General features: G+C 37.0%; 2 protein-coding genes across 2 annotated transcripts; both read right to left on the reverse strand.

The window, feature by feature from the left end:
- Window positions 1-318: 318 nt before the first annotated feature.
- Window positions 319-9,333, reverse strand: LOC113060025 (myelin basic protein-like). Its single transcript, XM_026228796.1, has 5 exons — window positions 9,091-9,333; window positions 1,659-1,760; window positions 1,524-1,550; window positions 1,107-1,181; window positions 319-1,032 (listed from the first exon to the last, which is right to left on the reverse strand). Exons 1-5 carry the CDS (start codon window positions 9,205-9,207, stop codon window positions 997-999), a joined length of 357 nt encoding a protein of 118 aa, XP_026084581.1. The 5' UTR covers window positions 9,208-9,333; the 3' UTR covers window positions 319-996.
- On the reverse strand, window positions 7,833-21,085 carry LOC113060024 (myelin basic protein-like). The gene is made up of 4 exons (XM_026228795.1): window positions 20,947-21,085; window positions 18,013-18,061; window positions 15,702-15,765; window positions 7,833-9,591 (listed from the first exon to the last, which is right to left on the reverse strand). Exons 2-4 carry the CDS (start codon window positions 18,055-18,057, stop codon window positions 9,293-9,295), a joined length of 408 nt encoding a protein of 135 aa, XP_026084580.1. The 5' UTR covers window positions 18,058-18,061; window positions 20,947-21,085; the 3' UTR covers window positions 7,833-9,292.
- Window positions 21,086-25,466: the final 4,381 nt, after the last annotated feature.

Genomic DNA, 25,466 nt, shown 5'->3' on the forward strand with positions numbered 1-25,466 from the left:
AAGGCAACTACTGTAGACATCCTTCATAACCAAATAAATAAATACAAAACATGTTCGCTACTGTAGAATTGCAGCATAAGCATTTTAAATTATTTAATTATTAAATTATATTGGTACCTTGTTACCAAGTCCAAAGTGTGAGGTACAAAGTACCATGTGCCTAACACGGCAACTGTGTAAAAATCTAACGTAAAATGAATTTATACCGAACTAAAACATCAAACCCAGTCTCCTCAGTTGTCCACTACATGCCACGAGTGGATTCGTACTTGTGTAACATTTGCTGATTCTAAATAGGCATAAAAAGAACCACAAAAATAAAAAAGTTTCAAACTTTTAATTGTCGCCATTAATTAGATGTAACAAACACAGAAGACGTCAAATATTATTTAGTTTAAATAAGACCCCTTTTTCCATTTGTTTTTGAATGAATACTGTAATGAATGAAGGCTCAAAATATGATGCCCAAAGGACACAGAATCAGACCGTCATACTCAAACTAACTCAATCTATGGTTACCAAATTCATTAGAAACCTCCGGATCCAAACACACATTTTAAGAACAGTTTGTTTGTGTGTGGAAGTATAATATACATTGTGGATGTCAGAACATGAATTATGCATTATGGGATGCAGACCATCTCCTGGCAAATCCCATCACACAGTGTGAAGAAGACAGTTCATCAACATATAAACGGTACAGAAAACACACATGAGGTCTAATACACAACATGCTAAGAGAGGAACGGTTTACACTTCAGCTGTGTAGAGGTAAGTATTGACACTACAGAGACCAGACAAAACACTTTCTAAGATCAAACATACACAACTATGTCAATACACGTTTGACAAGACTAAACAGGAATAATTCAGAAGACAGGTTTAACATCAATGCGAAAGCCTTTTCATGTCAATGTTACTGTATTAGGAAAAAAAAAACTTTTTGCATTCGTTTTCCATCCTCTTTATCTTTGAATGGGAAAAGGTAATGAGGTTTCAACGCTTGGTGGATGAAGCAGACTTGCTTCCTCCCTGAAAAAGAGACAATAAACAAACTTTATTTGAATGACGATTTCACGTTCATTACTGATGAAAAATACTGTTACCGATTTGAAGATGCGGGTTAAGGAGTCTCCACGTCCCTTCTGGCCTTTGGTGGAGCTCTGGGATTTCTGCTCTTTCTGTTAATAAAGTAGAAAGTGTTGTGGATACTGTGGTTTTTCATTTAGAGGTGTTTTAGTATATCCAGAATTGGATCATTTTTCAGTGTTGCATAAGTCTGAGACTTTTTTTTTTTGTCAGAACAGAGAGTTATTAAAAAAGTAACAAGCTACTGATTACTAATGAAATATTATAAAGATGTATACTATGTATGGGACTGAGGTAGGGATCTTGCTTTTTCCATAATAACTGAAAACATTTATTTGTGAATTCAAAACAAACCTATATGAATCACCTAAAGCATAATGTTAACAAATTTCTTGAAAGGGAATAGCTGTCAAACTCAGAAGACTGAGACTTACCCTAGATTTGGGGGTAGAGGGAGAAACCTAATTGGGGGGAAAAAAGCAAAATACAATGAAAATCAATCTTTCAGTGTTTTTTATTTTTATGTGTAAGTGTGAGAGACAGGAAAAGGAGGAAAGAGAGATACGAACAATGTTTCTGAAAAAGTGCACGACAGCATTCTCATCTGGACGGCGACGAGGAGATGCGCTTGATCTTTGAGGTGATCCAGATAAACCACCACGAAAAGACCCCTGTGTTGAAGAGACAACATTTCTGATCATTAAACATTCCATCCCAACAGTACCTTCAGACTAAAATGTGTGGTCTAAACTTTTAAAGACCGTAGCAAATTGGGGAAAATTCATAGGGAAAATACTTCCATAACCAAGGCTGATAAAAAAGAGGGCCTACTGTATTATAAATACAGTACATTTTTGACATTCTGCTTTTTACATTTCACATACGGTTTTTCACTTACAGTACATAGTAGGGAAGATTGCATATTTGAATACATCCTTCATCTCCCTCCCTCTTTATTTCATAACTATATTATTAACTATATTACTAGCTCTAAAATTACATTTTGAAATTAGCAACATAGAATTGGAATGAGATGCATAAGAAAGTAGTTAAACACATAAGAGTGTTTTAAGAACAAAAATCTGACAAATGTCTTTAAAAAAAACAACATCTGAACATTGTCTAAAGATGTGGTAACCTTCCGGCTACTTATGTAACCCCTGACATAAGGGTCACTTGTGGGAAATTCCTGTTTACTCTGATACTGAAGCATGATTTGTTCACATTCGTACTGCACAAACCAATGGCGCTTCAACCCGCCAAAAGGGAGTGCCATTTCATGAGAATCCTTCAACTGAAGTGACAGTCATTGTTTCATTGCCTTATTTCTATCAGCCTACACAAAGCTTGTTCCCTTATCTCAAAGAACCGAGGTTACAATAGTAATTGTAATTGTAACACATAGCCTTGTCTCAGTTTGGGGACGACTCTACAGTCCTTAGGCCCAAACTCAAGACAGGAACATCTGTCAGTGCTTGCAGGTCACCCACTTGTTTGACCAAGTTGGAACAGTAGGAAGGCAAGGCGGATTCGATCTCCGAGCTCCCCTCAGAAACTTAACAACTAGGTGTTTTCTGCTTACTGGCCAACCACAAGAGAATGATTCACCATGATAGCTGCCACATATACTTTGAGCATGAAAGGGGAGCACCCCTTTTCCAGCAGCTCTTGTAGAAAGGTTAGAACGTATAACACTTTGCACGATGACGTCCTAATTCCAATCTGCACACCAGGGAAACACATCTGATTCCTCCAGAATGGGACCACCAAGAGGAGTGAGCATTTGACTTCTCTGACCCGTCTGATGACCTGAGGAAGTAGGGCAACCATAGAGAAGGCATACAGATGAGCACTGGACCAGTCATGGGCCAAGGCATCTCACTGTTTTGAAAAATCAATTGCACAGTGAAAGTTCTGAGATGTTCACCACTGACCTGCCAAAGACAGACAAGATCATTTGAACTGTTTGAAAATGTAGTCTCCACTCTCCTGGAGCCACATTGTCCCTAGCGAGCATTTCTGTTCCTTGGTTCAGTCTGCCAGGCACATGAACTGCTTTCAGTGAGAGGAGTTTGCCTTGTGCCCATAAAAGGAGGCATCAGGCCAACCTGTAAAGGGACCATGACCTGAGATCATCTTGGTAATTAATAAAGGCTACTACTGTCATGTTGTCAGAACGGACCAGGACATGGTGCTGCTTTGAGGCTGGTAGGAAGGTTTTTAGGGCTAGAAAAACACCATCATCTCGAGGCAGTTGATGTGTAAGCATTGCTGCAGGTTTGACCTGAAGCCAGATACTGGTCTGCCCTCATACAGAGCTCCCTAACGTAAGTTGGAGGTATCTGTTGTGACCACCTTCCTTCTGGAGGTCAGTCCTAACAGAAACAGGCCTAATTGAAACAGGAGAGATTTTACCAGGGGACTGAAAACATCCCCGGCGTCAAGCGTGGGACGGAACATGTGCTTTGAGAAAATACTGAAGAGGCCTCGTGTAGCAGGCTGCTAAACAGTCAAGGAGCATTCCGGCATAATCCATGCCTGCATATGTGCAGAATCTATAACTGTCCCCAGAATGACAACTCACTAGCTTGGAGACAAACAGCTCTTGGTTAAATTGATTCTCAACCCAAGCCGCTCAAGGTGGCTGGGCAGCAGTGACCTAAGAGCGTTGAGTTCCTGTTCTGATCTGGTTAAGATTTGTAATAGTGTGTGGTGCCAGAGACAGTCCGAATGGCAGGACTGTATACTGACAGGTCACTCCCTCGAATGCGAATCTCAAGAAAGGTCTTTAATGGGGGGCTATCCGGTCGTGAAAGTAAGTGTCTTTCAGATCCACTGATAGAAATCAGTCAACATCTTGAATGAAGGCCATGGGGGTGCTCTTATGGAGCCAACCAAGCAAGACTGAGCCTTGTTTAGAAAGCAGATCAGCTTGCTGTCCCTGCTGGGAAGCATCAAAGACATGGTTTTAGGTTCTTCGCAGGAACACGACCACTCTTCAGCATCCCGAAGCTGTCAATGACATGGAGTCATCAGTGACAGGGGAAGGCTTCTGGCTTCTTCTGCTGCCGCTCTTTCTCATGGCAGTGAACAGCAGGCTGAGTTTCTTTTTTTTTTTCTTTGGGTTCTTGAGTCATCGAGGAGATGATCTTCATTGGTGAAAAAGAAAAAGTATACTGTCCATGCCCAGAAAGGTACTTAAAACATCATCAAAGTAGTCCATGTGACATCAGGTCAGTTAGAATTTGTTGAAGCATCGAAAATACATTTTGGTCCTTGAACTCTTCGTGAAAAAATACAATAATTCAGTAACAAGCATATCTCATACATATATATATATATATATATATATATATATATATATATATATATATATAGTAACATTGTGGTCTAGGTTTAGCTCAGTACATACACCAGCTTTCACATCTCTTATTTGCCAGACAAACTAGTGATGATAATAGTGAGGAAGTTTGTAAAAAAAAATACTTCTGCAAGTTCCTCAAAAAATAAATGTCTGGTTTTAAACTCCCAGAGAAATGCTATAATATATGTTTGACAAGTTATTTTGAACTATATTATATAGGGAATCTTAAGGCCTGTCTACCCCAACAGTGTTAGGCACTTTTGCATGCAATTTTTCTGTTCAGAGCACTGCATAAAAAAACAGTAGAAGAGCTGAATGAACTTGCAGATTCTCTCTTTGACAGTACATGGCTCTTTTAGAAAGACAGAAAATAGCCTGGTTACTCTGGGACACAAAATGCTACATAACTTTCCATTTTGGACACCTGCTTGTCACAGAGAAGAAAGAAAGTCAGAGATATTTGTATTCACTGTGGCATTTATCAAACAACATCAAATACCAAAACAGTAGGCAAAAAGTACCCAGATTACTTACTGCTTCCAGTGAGATTCTGAAGTGCACATCTGATGGACACTAAACTATCCCATGTGGTCAATGGAAAGGATTTGTGAATGGCAGTGAAGCAAGTGATCACATGATGTAGATCACATGACAATGACAAGGTGAATGCAATACATCCAAATTTCATTCATACTGCACACATTCTTACTAAACAGAACTTTTTTTTATTCTAAGCAAGTTTCAAACCAAATGTAGTACATACTTTACAGTATCCTATTTTGGACACAGCGACGGGGACATGAAAGCCAGTACGAGATTTTTCCTCTGCTATTCACTGTTCCTTAGCTAAAAACTTTGTTCACGAGTCATGGTTTAATGTGTGTTTTTAACATCAGCGGTTGGCCATATTTCTTCACAATGAGATGGAAAAGAGATTTTTCTAAATCTATCACACTGACTGATGCTCATGTTGGTCTGAACAGACACATTAATAGACATTTATTCAAGTCTTGGTGTTGAACAGGTCTTTGTATCCATAAATGGCTTATCGTCTGTAGTATCACAGGAATACTGAAGCCTTACCCAGCAACTCGGGCTACAGGTGAGGGACACCTTCCAGTCCATCAAAGGGCTCACACACACATATCTACAGGCAATTTGGATTGTGGGGAAAATTAGAGCACCTGGAGGAAACTTTTGCAAACATGGTGAGAATAAGGCCTATTGATTTAGCTGGGACTCGAACCAGTGATCTTCTTGTTTTGAGGCATCAGAGTCATCATGCTGCCTCCTTTATAAACATTTTTAATGCAGTTCAATTTAAACTGGATCTGAAAATAAAAAAACTGGCATCTGCACTCGATCGCTCGTCCTCAGACTTATCCCGAGGTTACCCTAGTCAACCTGATCCAGACTGTATCCAGATTGCAGATTCAATCATATTCATCAAAGATCATAACGTAGCCCTTCATGACCAGCAATCTCTACACCCAGACAATCACTCATTGTAGATGTCAGCAAAGGCCACACACACATCATGCCAGGGCCAGCTAAAACCACAACAGAGACCTAATCAACGAGTAAGACTTTACTACAGTCTCTGCATTCCATGATCTTAGCCTGCCAGTCACTACGCAGAACATCTTTGTTGTCCCTGTAACAACATTGTGATTAACCAATCAGATTTGAAGAACCAGTTTATAGATTTTGTGAAGTTTACGCTTAAAATCACTGTTTGGTGCATCAGTGTCATTCATCTATCATTTCCTCTGATTTTAGGGAATATGGTTAAGGTTAGGTTTAGGTGTAGGGATATGGTCAAGACTACATTTTTTGAGTAAAATGTTGTTCCAGGGTCAACAAAATATGTTGACCTAGGAACACATCTAACTCAGCAATATCAGGACGTGCGTCACACTACAACTCCTAACACAATGATCTCAGCTAGGTCCATTGCAACCCATGTCTGTCTCTGAGAAGAAGCAGCTGACTTCAAGTTGAATACCATCAGTGTTTGGCATCGTCAGTCATGCTGTGATTGATTAATTGTTAGGCCCGTCTCTGTTAGTTTTCTTTGGATACAGTATATTCATCATGTCAGTTTGCTCTTTCATTTTTAATCTTTTTTAAATGTACAGAATGAACTTGTTCTATTTACGATTTATTTTTGTTTTACTTGCATTGGTTTACACATGAAATGATTGTGTAAATTAAGGAATGGGCATTAAGAAAAAAAAAAACATCCTTTACTGGAAAATATGAGATACTGTGTCAGCAACTTAAAAATAGTGCATAGACTCCCATTCGTCTCCCATTCCCAGTGTTTAGGTATTATAACTATTTTGATTTTCTGCTTGGGAAAAAAAATTTGCCTGAGTGATGTTCATGTACACTTATGTTAAGCAACAATGTGTCTGGCTTATCAGCTCTTTTCCAGACTGCAAACAGGCGATCTTGAAGATCCGACTTGGGGTTTGACCTTAGGCTTGAGAGAAGGATGACGGCCAAGGAGAGATGGGAGGAACACATTGGGAAACCACCAAAGGGCTAAACTCATTTCCATCTGGGACTCACTGAGGTATGGAGTCTGGGCTTTCACGTTTAATCAGTTCTAGTGTTAGCCCAGGAAGAGAAGGTGGCCATTGTGAACAAACTTTCTTTTTTTGTGAATCACTTTGTGATTTATGAAGCCTTGTGGCATCATGCTCAGTTTCCTCTCATAGAACCGTCAACACAACTTCACCCTTGCATTCGGTTTCATCTTACTATTAAGATGAAACGGTTGCCTCACTGAGGCATTGGGGCAATCCTTAAACTGAAATCATTCTGAAATCCCCTTTCTTCTACATGTTGTTGAGCAGTTACCACATATTGCTCAATGGGCGACTACAGAAAGTATATGTTAGTTGTTTTGCTTGTTAGTAAGGTTAAGCATTGCATTTTTTTTTAACTGAATTATGCTTTAAACATTTTGAATCCAACTGGCTACATTGGAAGTTTAAAAATTTAAGAATTTTCTAAAGAAACTAGCTTTTAAACAATGTCGGAGCAAATGCATCCTCTAAATGTTTATATAATTATAAATCTTCATCAAATAGTAATCATTAATTAATAGTATTTTTTACTATACTGCCCAACGTTTGCAGAAAGGAAAGTGATAATAAATACAAAATAAATAAAACAAAAACACATAAATACATCTATAGTGTTGTTTTCATATCTGTAATGGCTTATTAGCAAATGTTAACATTTCTGTGTGTTCTGTATTCAAATATTAGCAGTTTTACTGTCAGTGCAAAATAAATTAAAAGGTTAATATAACACATTTCTAATTCACATAGTGACCACACCAATAAAACTGTCAAATAAAAAGCCAGTGTTCAAGTTGTTAGATATATTTTAATCAAGCAAATGTCAAAAAGCTCAGGACAGAATCGGGATAAGGAACAGCTTCAGGGTTGTTCTAGAATGTTACACATGCTGTTGTGGTTACAATACAAAGTGTTACAAATGGGACACAATCTATAGGGGTTACTAGTGAGGTATTAACACTGAAGGATCAAATTGTTCCATAGGAGAGATGAGTTAACCTGAGGCATGTTTGGGATATCTGGCTGAAGCAGCAGCAAAACTATTATACAACTGGAACTATGACATCTCAATCTCGGTCACATTATTTAACATTATTATCCCCCACAAAATTAGTAAAAATTCACAAATGAATTAAAAAAAATAGTTAATCAAAATGTTACACGCTGCACAAGTCAGTAAATCTGCAACGTTACATTTCAACCATCATATGGCACTTTAAAATTAAGGTCACAAATCCAAACTTACATCAAGATCTCATTTCATATTTTCCCACAAAGCAAAGAAGTTTCCCAACTTTGGCGTTTGTCACCGAACAGCTTGAATATCTTTATTTTAGAAGGAAAATATTTACCTGATTCTTTTCTCAAAAGTTAAGGCTCTAGAAGTGGCATAATTTCACAAGCAAACGACTGTTAAAGATCATTTCCAAAACTATGCAGATTCATTTTAGAAACCATACTGATCGGTAATGGCCTCTGCTGTACCGTGAAAAACCCTGAGGTGCTCCCTTAACACCATGATGTTAGAAGATAACCGGATTCTGAAATGGCTATCAAATATATACTATTCATCGCTCACACACTGTATAAGAAAAAAGTCATAGATTTTCATTTTTTACAATACGCTATACGTACCATCTTTTCGGTTTAGTACAGAACTTTTCATGACAGCAACAGAAATGTTGAAAAGTCGTAAAAACACAAATTTGATCCTACACAGCCATTTGGAATACATCTGAACATTTTATAAAAGCTAAGAGTCGTGTTTATAAGCATCACACTGTACGCTGAATCCCTGAATCACAGTAAATTCCTATAACAAATCAAATCGCAGCTTTATTCAATACTGGAGACTCTATGACAGCAGGTGTAGCATGTAATAAACGTAGAGATAAAGAGTTAAAAGTCAATAAGAAAAGAAATAAAAATCACACGCAACTCATTTACTCAAATCAAAACCATAATTGCGGGTCAAGATAAATTCAAGCAAATAGAACAGTAGTAAAGGCTCATGTGGAGAACTCGGAATGCCTGCTCAATCCTCACCTTTCCCTTCTTCTTTTTATCCCCTCCAAAGAACTTTCCGATCTGATCCATAACAGTTGGGTTCTTCTTAGTGCGGCCCAGCCTGAATGTTGACTGTGAAGAGCTTGCAGATGCCATGCTAAGTTTCTGCTTTAATCTCTGCAGCGGTGGTTTTTTTTCTTTCCCAAAACAGGAATGAGGAAAGAGTAGGCAAAGAGGAAATCTAATTTAGGTCCTGCTCTGCACAATCGGAACCGCACTCTGAACTAGCACCGCTGTGCTCCTGGATGGTCTGCAGCTCATCAGACTCCGAGGGGCGGTCTTTGAAGGTGTTGTCCGCGCGACCTGGGGCATCTCGAGAAAAGAGGCGGACCAAGTGTGGGCGGGGCTCCGAGGCATCAGGGTCGGCTGTGTTCGGATGGTTCCAGCTGCTGTGATCTACTGCAGCGTTCATGGAGTCAGTCACCACTGGACTCTTGCTGGAGCACCCATTGTTCTGGTTGAGGTCCGCCTCCCCCAGTCCTGCACAGAAACATCGGAGTTATCTGACATTTGACAGTAAGATCATTGTCATCACCTACCACCCCCCCACTGCTGTGCAGGCAACAAGTGCTACAGATTGTCAAAAACTCAAAAAAAAAAAAAAAAATTGTTCATTGCAATACCAATCACATTTCTTTGACAAAAAGATCCAGAAGCAATTCAATAAACATGAGACATTATGGAAACTTAGTAGTTTTAATGATTCTGTATATTTTTTATAAAACGGAGCTAGATATTCTAGATATTCATCGATTTCAGAGCAGTGCTTCCTCGGGAGGTGGTCAGGTTTGAAGCCAGACAAAGCCGCTACTGTCTCACACAACACAAGAGAATCTGAATTCTGGTGTTTCTTACAGAGCTTCTTTGTGCCACCACAAAGTTATTGTAGAAGGACAAAAGAAACAGTGTGACTGTAACAACTTCCCCAGGCTGGATTTTGTGAGTTCTCGGCAAAGTGAAACTCATCTAACTTCTGAAGTCCGTCTCGTAAGGTGTGGCGGCTCCAAAGCAATCATTAAGGCAGGCCCAAAAAGAGAAAAACATTTAGAGGCAGCTATTTAAAACGCTTTATTTTCTATAGAAATGTTATTAGCCTTATTCTTATTTTTTTGTCACAAGTGAATTTCAGAGCATCTTTTGCAGTATATACTGTTCATATGGGTTACAAATGTGTTTGCGCACCACAAGGATGTGCAGAAGGATTTTTCTTTCAAATCAAAGCATAAATATATGTAGAAAATGTATCCTTGTGGCAGGGCTGACACAGAAGAGCGTACACTGACTGCGTTCAGCTCATAGTCTCCAAAATGGCACTAGGGTGATGCGGAGAGACAGAGAAGACAAATTGTAATTATGTCGTAATTTTTGTTTTATTCGTTTACAAAAAGTATTCTTGTCACTTCATAACGTTACAGTTGAACCACTGATGGACTATTTGAAATCTGACGATTTCTTTCATACTTTTCTGGACCTTGACGGTGTATTTTACTTGGCAATTCATGGGCCAGTCACAACTCACAAGCCTCCCGGTTTTCATCCAAAATATCTTAAATTGTGTTCTGATGATGAACAAAGCTTTTATGGGTTTGAAACGACATGGGGGTAAGTGATTAATAAAAAAAAATTCATTTTGGAGTGGAGTTACCCATGAAGGTATTTTACCACCATTCGCCTTTAATGCAGCTTCCAACCTTCTTGAATAGATTCATAAAACAATTCAACAATTGTCTCAAGTTGAATGTTTTATATCAAACCACCACTGATGTTGGAGGAGCAAATCTTTCCACTCTTGTCTCTGAAACTGCCCACAGTGGTTTGATAATATTCAAGCCAAGTCGATGATGTTGGCTTTTGTGAAAACATGGTTGCCCAAATTAAAACTTAAGAGGAAGTGTGTGTCTAAATGCAAAGTGGAAAGCACCAAAAACAAATTCCAGGCAATTCTTGTTTAAATTTCCTGGTTTAAACTTAAATGACAAGAAATAACCAATGAAGCACTGAAACACAGGACTGATTCCTCTGATCGTATTACATCCAACATAAACAGAAATTGGTAATGGATAGTGTATTTCTGGTATCAATGTCAAGCTGTATAAGCTCGCGCTGCTGACAGTCTTTTTGTAAGGGACATTTATGGAGAAGTCAAATCAAATGAGTGTATGAAATGAGCAAAAAAAGTTGAATAGGACACATAGTATAAAATGTGTAGAAATTTATAAGTAAAAAAAAATGTATACACATTTTAGAAGTAAAAAGTTGAAAATTTGATTTAAAGTTTGAGTTTCTTTTTGAGTTTTTTTTTATTTATTTATAACGATGTGTAGCTAAGCAACATAACTGGCGAATATTCTTACGATTGCAAATGTTAAATTGACTTTAGTTAACAACTAATTAAGTAGTCACGTAATTAAGATTACATTTTAAACGCAATATTTACGGTTTTGTTCCTTTCACCCACTTAAATAGTTCCAAGGTCAAAAGAAAGATCGCAGCAGAAGTATTGCGCAATCTCGTGCAAGCAGCTGTGTTCTGTTACTGAATGAGTCAGCATTTTGAATGAATCCGTTAATTAAATGACTCAATGACTCACTCATTAAGTGACTTACCGCCACCTACTAGTGCATTTTGTATGTTTAAAAGTATGTATCCCCCCCAGCATTTCTTATTTGTATATTCAAAATTGTATTTAAAACCTTAACCTCATAACATCATTTATTGCAGTTGTTATTGTGCAATGCAAATTATTTTTTTGGTTTGGAATAGAGTCTTAGTGTAAATTTAATCTATTGATTAAACATATGTAAAAGCTAATAGAACAAATACAATCTTACTTCAGAATATATTTTACACTATCGGTGTAAAATACTCGGTGATGTGGTGCTTTTGTAGCATTATTTTGTATGGGATATTGTCTGCTGATATGAAAAATTCTCTGTATATATTAATAATAAATAGCATTTCTGACAGCAATATTTATATCGTTTACATTTAACAAATTAAATATTATATTCTTTGATAACCCACAATCCTTTGCACACATTCAAAGAAAAGAATTAAAGGAAAATTATTCTGAGCTCTTCCAATTTCATAATTCAGCCAAAGCCCATACCTTTCCTTTCATTATAAAAAACAACAATGTAAATAAGACATTCATTTTGCAGTGTTATCGGCTTCAGTGATTATAACATGACATTTCACTCAGGCAGTATGAATGGCAGCACCGATTTCCAAGATGGCAGTGAGCAATAAGCATAGACACCTGGTGGAATGTGGGATTTAGAAATACACTTCTATGTATTTTTCTGCACATGTTGTGTGAAAGTGCAGTGTACAATAAATAAACTAATAAATGATTGTGTCGCAATTAATTCCTATGCTTTCACTCATTTTATTTGTTTAATAGAAAACTATATAACACTAACATCTAGAAGTGCATTTCACCATTTGGCATTAGATAGTATTGAATAACAAATTATAATATACTTATTTTGGGACAGTTGGAAGATTGCTATAATTAATGAGTTTGGCCATTAGCAGAACACAAAATCTCCTTGTTGGGTCATTTAACTAATCTGTATTTTATTTTATTTTTAGAATTGTGTATTTTGGACTTGTTATTCTGCTAGTGTGTACAATCTCCTTCTATGTGTGTATGGTTACAGTGTCTGGATCATGCACCTAAGATTTCAAACATCACTATACTATAATAGATGTGAAAGATGCTTCCCAGATTGATCAGATTTGAGAGAGAACTTCACCCCAGCCAGCGAAAGCCCTGCTGTAACAAACAGACCCACACAGAATGAAGCAGTGGGACTGAGGCACGGGAAGCATGTCTGTGAGAGGGGCTATAGGCATGCGGTCGGTGTCCAGACCTCCCACCCTTGCATGACATCCTCTCTATAGCAGCATTCACGAGAGCCCAAGGGCGCCCACAGGCCCCAAAGACAGTCCCTTATCTGTTTGACTGCCATTGAGCATTCAACAGCTATCCCTCAACTCATTCTCTACACGCAAACCACAGCAGAATACAACTAACAACTACAAAACTAAGCTACAGCTGATCTATTTAGACTGTCAAAATATTTTGGCCAGAAAAATATTACATCTAGACTGCAAAACTATTTTTACAAGTTTCTGTGTCAGTGGTTCGGAATCCTGTTTTTGTTTTTTGTTTTTTGCACATTCTTTAAAACTTGCCTTTAAGCATTTTACCATTATGCAATTATGATAGATGATGCATGGCCAAGGATGTATTGTGCAGTGCATTGGTGGATGTGAACATTTGTGTTGTATACAAATAGAAAAAGCATTTAAGCATTTAAATGGAATATGTGTTTTTATAGACTCAAAATTGTTGATGATGGAATGATGTAGTTATGATGGAATGATGATGTAAATATAATTAATGATATAAAAAGTACATGGAGGTATTTAATTATTCAATGCACTGAAGAAGGCCTGGAGCAGAAACATGTGTTTTGTCCAGCAGATGATTATGTAAAATAAAACTTTAAAGGAAGAATATAATATTAAGTGACCATAGAGCACAGTGCAAACAGCTTTGTGGAACAACATTATGTCCCATGCAAAGTATTCTGGGAAGTACAATTTCAGTCATTTCTACAGCAAACTTCAAAGTTCTATTGATTGCAATTGATTGCACAGACACTATTTAAACTGAACTGAGATGATGACATCACTGAATTCAATGATGAACTGTCTTTAACTGTCATTTTGCATTATTGACACACTGTTTTCCTCATGAATGTTGTTCAGTTGCTTCGACACAGTCTTTTTTTGTTTAAAGCGCTATATAAATAAAGGTGACTATGACTCGACTTCTATCATACATACCTGACCGGTTAATATTTGCCCTTGATAATTTTATCTAGTACATGGCACATGAAGTTTGGAAGAGAAACTGTTTTGTTGTGTAGATCACAAACATGATGAGGAGTTTTGTCACTGACTACTACTGGACAACTACTAAAAGCCAGTTGGACTCCAGAAGAAATAAATTTTAAAATAAAAGTTTCTATTTTGGACATAGTTTTTCCACTTAAACAGCAAATAGTGAATTTGAGCTTGGAACAATCAATTGCTACATATGTTTAGACTAATGAACATCAAATTAAATACAATTTGATTACACTTGAATTAAGACATTTAATAAAAGGTATATATCTGGGTTTATATGTTGATTCTATATGGGGAAAATCACTAAACTCCAGGGCAACTAACAAATATGAACATTAACTTTTTTTAACAATATTTGTGACTAAAATGTACATAAACGTACAAGAGAAAATATATATTGTAGATGTTGTAACTGGCCACCACTTCTTTAATGTTCAATCATCTTTTAGTATTTTCCCCCAGTTAAACTCACAAATGATTCTGATGTAGTTCCCATGCAATTTATCAGTTAATGTTATCTCATATATAAACAAAAGTATGCATGTTTATTTTTCAAACAAAAAAATGGTGTTTAAAATAGTTTGCAGGACTAGTAGATGAGTTGATAAAATCATTTCCACACATATCAAGAGAAAGAGAACAATGAGGTTTAGGCCATGAACAGTGAGGCAGTGACGGACTAGCTTTCTGAACAATATGAGCTTTTGAATATGGATGCAGAAGCCTGTAGTCTCTCTGGAGCCTGTGCCAGCTGGTGTTAGCTCCAACAACCTTACACATGCAGTAGATACACCACTGCTTACTCACTTAAAAACACACATGCAGAGAAAAAATGTGAAAATCTTTTTTAAGCAGCCGAATTTTAAGATTCGTATTATACCTCTCGAGCAATCCACCATATGTTATCAGTGATGATGATGTGGAACAACTTCTCAGTACCTACTGCTGCCCACACCAACACACTTCCCACTTTTCACACCAACTCAGATAATGGCTCTGAATGGTAGTAGGGAAATAATAGACTTCTGCATATGTGTTTCTGCATGTTCATTTCTTTGCCCTAAAGTAATAAATACGTCTAGTATATCTAGTTTCCTTCCTACCTACTTTACAAAAACAAAACTAGATTAAAATACAAAGCTAAAGTATATTTTTGATTTGCCAAATGTCATCAAATCCAGTGACTAGTGCTTATTATATCGATTCAATACACTGTAAACATGATTTGGTTTCCAGATGGACTCATAACCTGTGTGTAAAGCCGTCCTGTGGGATCAGAGCTTGCCAAACACAGAAAGTGCTTTGTGTGTAATATTCAGGAATGCCACTAGGGTTTCCAGGCCCCCGGGACAGTTTATCGATGGGCTGAGATTAGGGAGTCATCCAAGATGCTTTCCAATGACAGGGTTCGGGTTTCATCAGTTCGAATTACAGACATTTAATGGCAGCCTAAAAGTTACACAACTAGACTACTAAAACAAAGGCTGCAGTGCAATAATGAGCATATCTTGCCTAAACTAGTCTATTAGAGTGGCCTTGCTATATTGATCTGCTATAAGCTCTCGAGAAGCTGGGCAATGATGAGTGAACCAGCAATGCCCAGAGCAGTAGATATACAGGCAACAATTATGCAAATAAATTATTTAAATAACACAAAAGTATGTTCTTACCAAATACCTCATCCTGTGACTCCGGTGAGTCTGTTGGGATGCGTTCAGATACTGTTGAGGATCCCTTCAAAAATACAAATACAAAGTTTTACATGCACAACCAAGTAATACAAGCTTAAATGCAACACAAATAGTAATTACATTGCAAGATATAATCAGTGCTTCACTTTTAGAAATACTAAACCTAAATATTCAAGCAGTGTACATGGACACACAAGTTTCCTTTTCCTTCTGAAGTAAAATGAGCCCAGATATTTAATAATAAAAACGACTAAACCCAAAAAGTGGTGTTTTCCAGTGGTACAATCCAATACACAGGTAAAGGGCAATTTACACTTCAGTCACACCTAAACTGTAGCCTTGGTGTAGATCAATTACAACAGCTCTGACTCATCATCTGTGTAACTTAAGATACTCCAGCTTAATAATAATAATAATTAAAAAAAAGATGTCTTCACATCCATGAATGTTATAAAGCTTGATTGCTTGAAGCAACTAATGAAAGATATATGATTGCATATGTTATACAAAAGGTTATAACCCATAAAGGAATCTAGAGATCTCAAAACGATGATCATGTGTGACAAATAAGATCTCTGTTTTGTAATCCCGGTACAAGTCGGTCTCCTGCTTGGGTTATCCTTTATCTTCTTTTTTTATGTTTTATAATTACACTGCACTTGATCCAAACGTTAAACTGCATGTGAACACTTGTCTTCAATACACACTGTATTATGCACAGTAAAGGCATTCAAAACGTTCAGTAAACCCACTTTACTTTGTCCTCACGCCTCTTCTTGTATCAATACATGGAATTTCAGATCAGAAAATCTCTACCCATTCTTTTAGTAATGTAAAACTAAGACAGAAACACTGACAACTCCATGTATATATTTGGTTTTGTGTAACTGCATGATTAAATAACCAATGAGAATTAAACCAAATAAATCCAGCTGTAGTGCTTTTGTAAAATAGTTTTCCTCCAGTCATACTGGATATCTGTGCTATCTAGCAAAGACTGGTGCACACAGGGAGTGGTGCTACTGATGGCTCTATATATGCCAGTGCTTTCAGAATCCAGAAGGGCTATTTGTTTTTTTGTTGTTGTTGTTTTTTGCCTGTTTATGCATGTGTCTTTTTACCAGATAAAAAAATTAACACACTTCAAGTGTGTACACGAATGCACTTTTTTTTTTTTTTTTTTGATTCCTGAAGTTTCCAGATCTATTCACACCTTGGAGTTTCAATATAAAAATATACTTAAAAATATGTGTATGTAAACTTGGCTAGTGAATTCATCAAAATCTGGTTGAGAAAATGGGATTTTATCACAAGGCCTCCTATTAATAACAGTACTTAAATTACGCTATTGGTATGTATTATAAACTGTATTTAAAACAGATGCCATTTATGCATCATTTGCATATTATCAATTGGGATTGGTCACACAAGGCAAGCTGATACCAAGTGCTGCATCCTGGTATTGATGGAATAAGTGATAAACAGAAGAGGGCAAGCAGCAGTTCTGAAACACAGCAAGACTTTAAATGTAAATGCAATATTTCTCTAAACATCATTCTCCATCCTGGCTTATCAGCTGATGTACATGGACTGATTATTTCACTGTAACAGGACATTCACTAACAAGACGCCAATTTCAAGTCATTTCTGTGTTCCATGATTATCAACAAGAGGGCAGCATATAGCTGCTGTTGAACTGGGATCTAACACAACACACACTGTGGACTGAGACATTAGTCCACACATACTGTAGCACCTTAGAGACTATGTGGTGAAATGGCTTTTTTCATTTCTGAAGACACTTGTCTCTTGCCTTAATGGATATTTCCCCAAACAGCAGTAACGCTGTAGATGGTTGTCCTTTGTATATGCTTCTTGCTTTTTTTTTTTTTTTAAAGGATGTTTATCAGCATGGATATCTGAAACAGCATTTATGATTTCTCACCGACACACATGGTGAGACCAGGCAATGCGTCCAGGATGGTGAATGCCTTGGTTTTGTCAATATGTTTGTGATTATTGATTCTAACATGAAGAAGTGACAATCACTAACGCTGTACTTACTTCTTCCCCAGGATGAAGGTTCAATTACTGTAACATAATGCAAGGCACCCGATTTAATCTGACCAACTCTATGACTTGCGAAGTATTTTAAAAGAAAAAAAAAACTGCTACTACCTAACATTATAATTTTAAATATACCACTAATTTGGCCTGCTGTTAAACGTTAGCTGATATATAAATAAATACATACATACCGATAGATTGGCAGACAGACATATAAACATACCTTGGGAACAGTAAGTGGCTCATGTTTTCCAAGATGCTGCCCCATGCTCCTGAGACAAAATAGAGAGAGGAATGTTTTTTAATAATTAGAAAAGCAAACAATTACTTTATGTGATCAAACTGAAACTTGGTATTTGAGAAGAGTTGTAAAAGAAAAAAACAAAACTTAAAACAATGTAGCTTGATTCAGACTAATTAAAAGACAACTACTTGATTAATTAGACACACTTTGTTAAAACTTTTAATAGCTAGCAATGCGGTTCAGGTTTTGCCAGGTGAGATGAACTAAATATTTGTTTTGGAATAATGTGCTTTGGTATAGTCTTTAATGCCACCCTCCTAAACAGGCATCAGGTTCACTGTTCTCTGTTCTTAGCTACTTAAGACAGGAGCTCTTTCAAAGTTAAGCTGGGCAGCGCTGTATTCGGTCACATTCTTGTTTGGCAAGAAATGTTGATCCCTCAAATCTCTCTCCACAGCATCTGTGCGTTCAGATACAGCTCCCAATTCTGATATAGTGTCCACTTCACAGTTGAAACAACAGTGCACTCTGGGAAATCCAAACTCTTTTGTATCCTTTTGGGTGAACTAGCCCTTTAATTGGCCCCTCACGGCCCTGCACCTAGAATGAATATCCACTGCAAATATTTGGCAAAAAGAATATTCTGAATGTACATAATGGACCCAAAAATATTTTCCTTATTTGGTAATCAAACTAAATATAAGACATAAAAAAATTAAAACAAAAATATTATAATAATAATAATGATAAAATCTGACTGGCTAAGAAACCTCCCTAGAGTGCTGATATATCCCCAGCATCAGATCTGGGACTGTTCTCTCCGCATGTCTCTGCGTGTTCTAGACGGACAGCATTTCTCCCAGTGAATGGGAACGGAATGGAAAAAACCTACTATCATTTTCAAAATACTACTGTTGTAAAAACACAGAATGTAGTTTTAAAGGGTTAGTTCACCCAAAAATTAAAATGATGTCATTAATAACTTACCCTCATGTTGTTCCAAACCCGTGAGACCTCCGTTTATCTTCAGAACACAGTTTAAGATATTTTAGATTTAGTCCGAGAGCTCTCAGTCCCTCCATTGAAACTGTGTGTACAGTAAACTGTCCATGTCCAGAAAGGTAAGAAAAACATCATCAAAGTAGTCCATGTGACATCAGAGGGTCAGTTAGAATTTGTTGAAGCATCGAAAATACATTTTAGTCAAAAATTAAGAAAAATGACGACGTTATTCAGCATTGTCTTCTCTTCCGGGTCTGTTGTGAGCGCGTTCACAACACTGCAGTGTTGCTGTTGACGTGTTTTCTGGTGCGCCCAATAACAAAGATAACAAGTTAGCAGCGTCGTACGTCAGACAATGCTGAATAAAGTCATAATTTTTGTTAATTTTGGACTAAAATATATTTTCGATGCTTCAACAAATTCTCTGATGTCACATGGACTACTTTGATGATGTTTTTCTTACCTTTCTGGACATGGACAGTAGACCGTACACACAGCTTCAATGGAGGGACTGAGAGCTCTCTGACTAAATCTAACATGTCTTAAACTGTGTTCCGAAGATAAACGGAGGTCTCACGGTTTTGGAACAACATGAGGGTGAGTTATTAATGACATAATTTTAATTTTTGGGTGAACTAAACCTATAAGAGTTTTTCAGATGAGAATGTAGTAAATGGGGAGGAAGAAAAAGGGGATGAAGAACAGTGTGTTGAATTTCTCATCTGACTGAATCTATGCATGCAGCGATTATTAAAGTTGTCAATAACAACTGCGATATGAGATTTAATGTGTGATTTTATTTGCAGTTATTTTTTAGCTAAAGTGGTGTGGCATCAGTCATCACTTTAAGGGTGTGCCAAACAACACGTCTTTATAGGGACTTTTCCTGTGGGACGTATAGCTCAATACTGAGGATATTGTGTAATGTGTTGTAGGCTATGTAATATTTCGGTGACATTCCACGTGACGGGGATTTTGAGAAATGAGGCAGTTTCGATCTGTATTTGATCGGACCTCCGTCAGAAGAGGGCGAGGTTTCACCAAAACAGTCAATGGGTGAAAGCCTGGATCATACTCGTTCTGAATCAGCTGGTGGTGGGACGCCGCCTCTGGTTTCCCAATACAGCGGTGCTCTCGACGAAATTACGTCTGTGTGTCGCCCACATTAGTTTCCATCCGAACAACATCCGGAAACTGATCGTTCACGGTCGTGTCTTCAACTGAAGAGCATTATGCGATTAAAATGAAGCTTTAAAGCTTGAAAAGCTTTTACATCTCTGAATTGTGCAAATACTGTTAACCCTTCGAGGGCCCTCGATGAAAAAACAACAACAACAAAATCATAGAGTATGTCTTCCTGTTAGTAATCTGTAAGGTGTTCTACTGTTAGCACAAAATAATTACTACAGATATTATAATTAAAATGTAAAGCACAATAGTATTGTAACCGTTGGACGGTTATCTAATCGCATCTGTTCGACACGCGCTTAAGTTTAGTGTAACTTAGTAAATAAAAAGTATGGCATCAATATATTTTTGCTACAAATCGGGGCCTCGGGCTACACGGAAAAACAAATACTCGTTGTTAACATGAATCTCATGATGAACTGCACTGAAAACCGTGCAATCTGTTTTAATGAGTGAGTAACTGACAGAAAAGGCAGCAACTATAACATACAGTATGTTAAATGCGTCTATCACATCTGGCACAGAAGTGGTAAAGCTGAAACCGAGCTACGACAGGTTACATAATCAAGAAGTTCAGTCATGACAGAAATATAACCACCGACCATAGCATCGGCTCAGCCAAGAAACAAACGGAGCTGAAATAGAGCATATTTCAAGCCCCGTATAAGATGTCGTGATTTGACGAACAAACACATTCACACACAGATAGAGAGAGAGACGTACTTGTTTGCCCAAACGCGTCCAGCGATATGAAGATTACAAGTGTCGGCTGCTCGCCTCAGCAGAACATTAAAAAATCCACATCTGCGCCAAAAATATAAATTTGTAGGTTTTGTTTTTCTGTGTCGGCTGCATGTGGTTTGGAGGGATGATCCACTAATGTACTTCCTGCTTTTAGGTAGAGCTGTGTTATTCAGTGTGGGTGGGGCTTAAGCAGTTTACAACTTTATATATATGTAATGAAAAAGGAAACATTGTTTGCTTCATTTATATCGTTTTAACGTACTTTATCATTGTCACGTAGGCCTACAGAGGTTTTGTATTTTCAGTCGATTTTATATTAACATAAATAAACAACAAGTGAAGTATTGCCTAACACATTGGAATTATTTCTTGTGATGTATCGTGTCTCTTGATCCCACTTAAGTAACTAGGAGCTGTACTTGCATGTCTGAAAACAGCTGCCAGTGGGAAGAACTTCTGAGGAGATTCATAATGGAATCTCTACCTGATTTGTCAGGGAAAGAGCAAGCCATTCAGCAAAGTGAGTATGTTTAGGGTTAAGTGTAGGGTATTATAGATGGGGCCTACCAAGTGGCACTATCCCAACCATCCTGCTGAATGTAGGAGTGGCATTTGGAGGCCATTTCATACACAAAGTCACTCAAACGGTTTTGTTTCACACAGCACTTACCCCTGGATTATTTTAGCTTCAAACCATGCTTGTAACCCCAGGAACAGAAACAATTTCACACTTGTAATTTCGCTTTTTACTTGGGGTTTATGAAAACCTGCTCCAGATTGCGGAGTCAAAATTGTACAGTGTGAACGCAGTGTTAGAATATTATGGCTAGATACTTATCAACAGACAATGGGAGTAAAGAAGGGACAGCACACTGTATTTGCCCAATATATGACACTGACCCCACAAATGTGCAAATAAGAACATTAACACAGTGTTTAGGAATGTACTGTACAGTGTGAATCGTCAGTTTATGAATGCAGGATTAATTGTCAACCCCAGGTAAATTCAATTGTGAGCAGTGTGAAAAAAAAGACATGGGGTTAACAATTTCTTGTGTGAAACACTAAAATTGCCTTGCTGCACGTGCAAAATGTAATTAAAGCTCAAGGAGATGATACAGAGAGACAAGATAATAAAGTTCTCATGCTATTCGTCTGGCACAGTTATGGTTTTAGTTTAATATTCCAGCACTCACTGGTGTGTCCGTTCCCTGTCTGGTCTAAAACACAGTTGCCCCCATGTTTTGCCACAAAACAGTAGCATTTATCTTCACAAGAAACAAATGAATAGCACAAAGCAGGCGGTATTATCCATAACAAGATCTATCGTTACAATCTGCGTCACATGACTAAACATGTATCATCTGTTTTCACAGTCCACACTACAAACAGTTTCACATTTATCCTCTTGGGTGAGCATCTTCAAAAAGCTGGTTTTGGAGGACAAAAATGCTGTCTAGTGGAGAGAAGGTCAAATCATTAAAAAAAAAAAAAAAAAAAGATTCCTTTTCAAATAGATATAGCCTGAACCCATCTATTTCTGGTCTTGGTGTCATTACTAATGAGCTGAATCAGGTGTGTTTAATTAGTAAGAGTTCAAAAATGTGTGAATGTGATTACTTAGTGCCTTTTATTCTTTAACTTTTCTTCTATTATTATTTTAGTTCATCCATGCAGCACATTAAAGCATGTAACAATAATAAGAAACTAAACTTGAATTATTTGTTATTCAGTAGTATTTCTCTGGTTCTGAACTTGCTGCATACATGTAATGCACACGTAAACAAATATGTGAGTTGCATTGCAATGTTTAGTATTCATATAAACAGAACTTTCAGAATCTGAAATCAGACTGGACTTCTGACGAAAATTAAACATACTGTACATAATGACTACAATAACATTTGACCTTACATATTTATGTGAATCGGTCATATGAAGTTTATTAAATAACAACCACATTCAGTCATGATGGATGGAGAATTTGGAGACCTTTTTTAATATTCATTTTTGTAATATTGTTTGTCTTTTCCTCATTATTACAATGCACTTAAAACGTTTTGAAATGGATAGAAATTTCATTGCTGTGAATTTAGCCTTTTTCAAATTTCATGTTTGCAATGTAGCTATTGTTTAATGTTTTTCATTGATACATTCACATACATTCAAAACCACTAGTGTTTTTTTAGATTAAATATTTGACCTGGCAGTGATATTGCTGGGGATTTCATGTTTTTCAATATTTTTTTTTTTTTTTTTTTTAATGTAGCTGTTTTATAAATGTACTTAATTAAAGATGTGATTTTGTTATATATTCAATGTTACTTGCAGACACTAACAGCCAGTCTTGGGCTGCAGGGTGATATGGCTGTGGTAAAGAAAGCGGTAAACTCATGGGTCATTAAGATCAATCTTACTAGTTATTAGATTAGTTCAACACAAAGATGTATGCAGTAGTTCCAGGTCACGGTTTTAATGTATTTTTTAAGAAATCTCTTTTAATTTAATTTTTTTTCAGTGGGATGATTATTTGAAGAGTATGTGCACACTACGAGTCTATGAGATTGGTCACCTCTGGGAAAGCTGCAGTGAACTCAGCTGCCTCTTGGTGGAGCTGCAACGCTAATTTGCCTACTTTTGGGTGTGTAACAGAAGAGTTTTTTTTTTTTTTTTGACTTTTAGGAAATACAACTGCAGTCACGGGGTACAAAAAGGAAAGCAAATTAACAGACATAAAAATACATATACATAATCAGTGACTAATTTAAAAGTTAAACAAAGATGTGAAAATGTTCACAGATTGAAACGCATTTTGCAGCTTCCTTATTTTTCAGCCCCAATATTGTATGTAGGTATTGCTAAATTTCTGCTCTTAAAATTCAAATAAAGTCTTATTTCCTCCAAATGTACATTTATGAATACTAAATTTAGCTAACAAAATAAGCAGATTAATTAAATAATATTCCTTATGGTAAGATTTGTTATAAGAGAAAAAAACTAATAATACATTTTTAAAATACAGTTAAAAGCTGGGCATCATGAGAAGGAACAGAAATCTGTCCAAAAACAAATTGAAGGAGGACAACTCCAAAATAAATGATAAAATGTTTCATCATGTAGATCACAAAATGTACACAATGTAGCAATATCACAATTAAATCTGTTCACAAGAAAATAATTACATAATTACATGGGTAATATATATATATATATATATATATATATATATATATATATATATATATATATATATGTGTGTGTGTGTGTGTGTGTGTGTGTGTGTGTTTTTGTCTTTCCATTTATTGTTGTTTGTAGTTTCTGAACCGGATCCTTCTCCAGCGGGTATGTTGTAGTATTAGTGATGTGACGTGTGGCCAAGTATGGTGTAAGAAGCCGTTTTGTTGCGGTGCCCAGGGAGTAATTCGGGGTTTGGTGTGTTTAAGGTCACATCAGTCGTGGTTCCTGAAGGTCTGAAGGTGGAAGAGAGAGCTGGTAATTCTCTCTCCCCACCTACAATTCCTGCTGCTGCTGAGACTCGAACACACAACTTTCGAGTCTCCAGGGACTTTGTGATAATCTTTTCAACATACTATGCTTTAGGACCACTTAGGCCATGTCCACCCGTACACGGGTATTTTTATAAACATCCATTTAAAAAAAAAAATCTCTGTCCACATGAAAATGCAAAAGCATGCTATGAAGCAGTGTCAAGAGCATGCCAAGCCAACAGGAGGCTATGCAATCTCAACCGTTAAGCCATGCTGGCCAATCAGAAGAAGTTTCCAGTAGGCGGAGATAACAGTGCATGCTCCGACATCACAAGACAAGATCTCTGGTCTCACTGTCTACACGATAACACTGCAACCAGAGTTTTTGAGAACCTTTACCCTGGCAGGAGTTTTTGAATCCCAGGCTATTTAGGATCTATAGTACATTGGGATGCAGGGTTGTTGTTATGCTGGCAAGAACAGGTTGAAAGAGTGCACAATAATTAGGAAAGAAATCACACAAGCAACAGGTAAGAACAACTAACAGAATGAGGACTTGACTAGGATGAGCACATGGCCAATACAAACAAAGACAAGGCCATTTGCTTAAGCACAAGACTAAAAAAAGAGAAATGAAACCAAGACAATGAAGAGAGTGCTGCCAGAGCAGGAAACTGACGCAAGAATGCTGCCCTGGACCTGCGGTGATGTAAGACTTGTGCATGAAAAACTAACGAAAACATTCTTGAGCTCGGTATTCATAGTCAGAATAGTCTCAGTTGAAATATATTCACAAAATATGAATAAAAAATGTGTGTACATTCACAAAATACAACAAAATATAGCTTGCAAATGTGCAACCAAATACAAATTCAGAAAACTCAAAAACTAGTATTCACTGATTTTTCCTTTTTTTTTTCATGAATCTACATTTACACATTGTCACATATTCAATGGATCTCCTTTCTTGTTAGGATTCCCTTCACAAATGTATTTTTAAGGCATTCTCTT

This window comes from Carassius auratus, chromosome 41, assembly GCF_003368295.1.
Source record: "Carassius auratus strain Wakin chromosome 41, ASM336829v1, whole genome shotgun sequence".
In the NCBI taxonomy this organism is placed as follows: domain Eukaryota; kingdom Metazoa; phylum Chordata; class Actinopteri; order Cypriniformes; family Cyprinidae; genus Carassius; species Carassius auratus.

Coding starts and splice junctions, on each gene's coding strand:
- LOC113060025 (XM_026228796.1), bottom strand. CDS start 9,207: ATGGCATCTGCAAGCTCTTCACAGTCAACATTCAGGCTGGGCCGCACT. Junction 1,551..1,658: donor TGCACTTTTTCAGAAACATT/GTTCGTATCTCT, acceptor CCCCCCAATTAG/GTTTCTCCCTCTACCCCCAA. Junction 1,182..1,523: donor CCTCTACCCCCAAATCTAGG/GTAAGTCTCAGT, acceptor CTTTATTAACAG/AAAGAGCAGAAATCCCAGAG.
- LOC113060024 (XM_026228795.1), bottom strand. CDS start 18,057: ATGGGGCAGCATCTTGGAAAACATGAGCCACTTACTGTTCCCAAG. Junction 15,766..18,012: donor AGCCACTTACTGTTCCCAAG/GTATGTTTATAT, acceptor GTATTTTTGAAG/GGATCCTCAACAGTATCTGA. Junction 9,592..15,701: donor GTCACAGGATGAGGTATTTG/GTAAGAACATAC, acceptor GTTTCTGTGCAG/GACTGGGGGAGGCGGACCTC.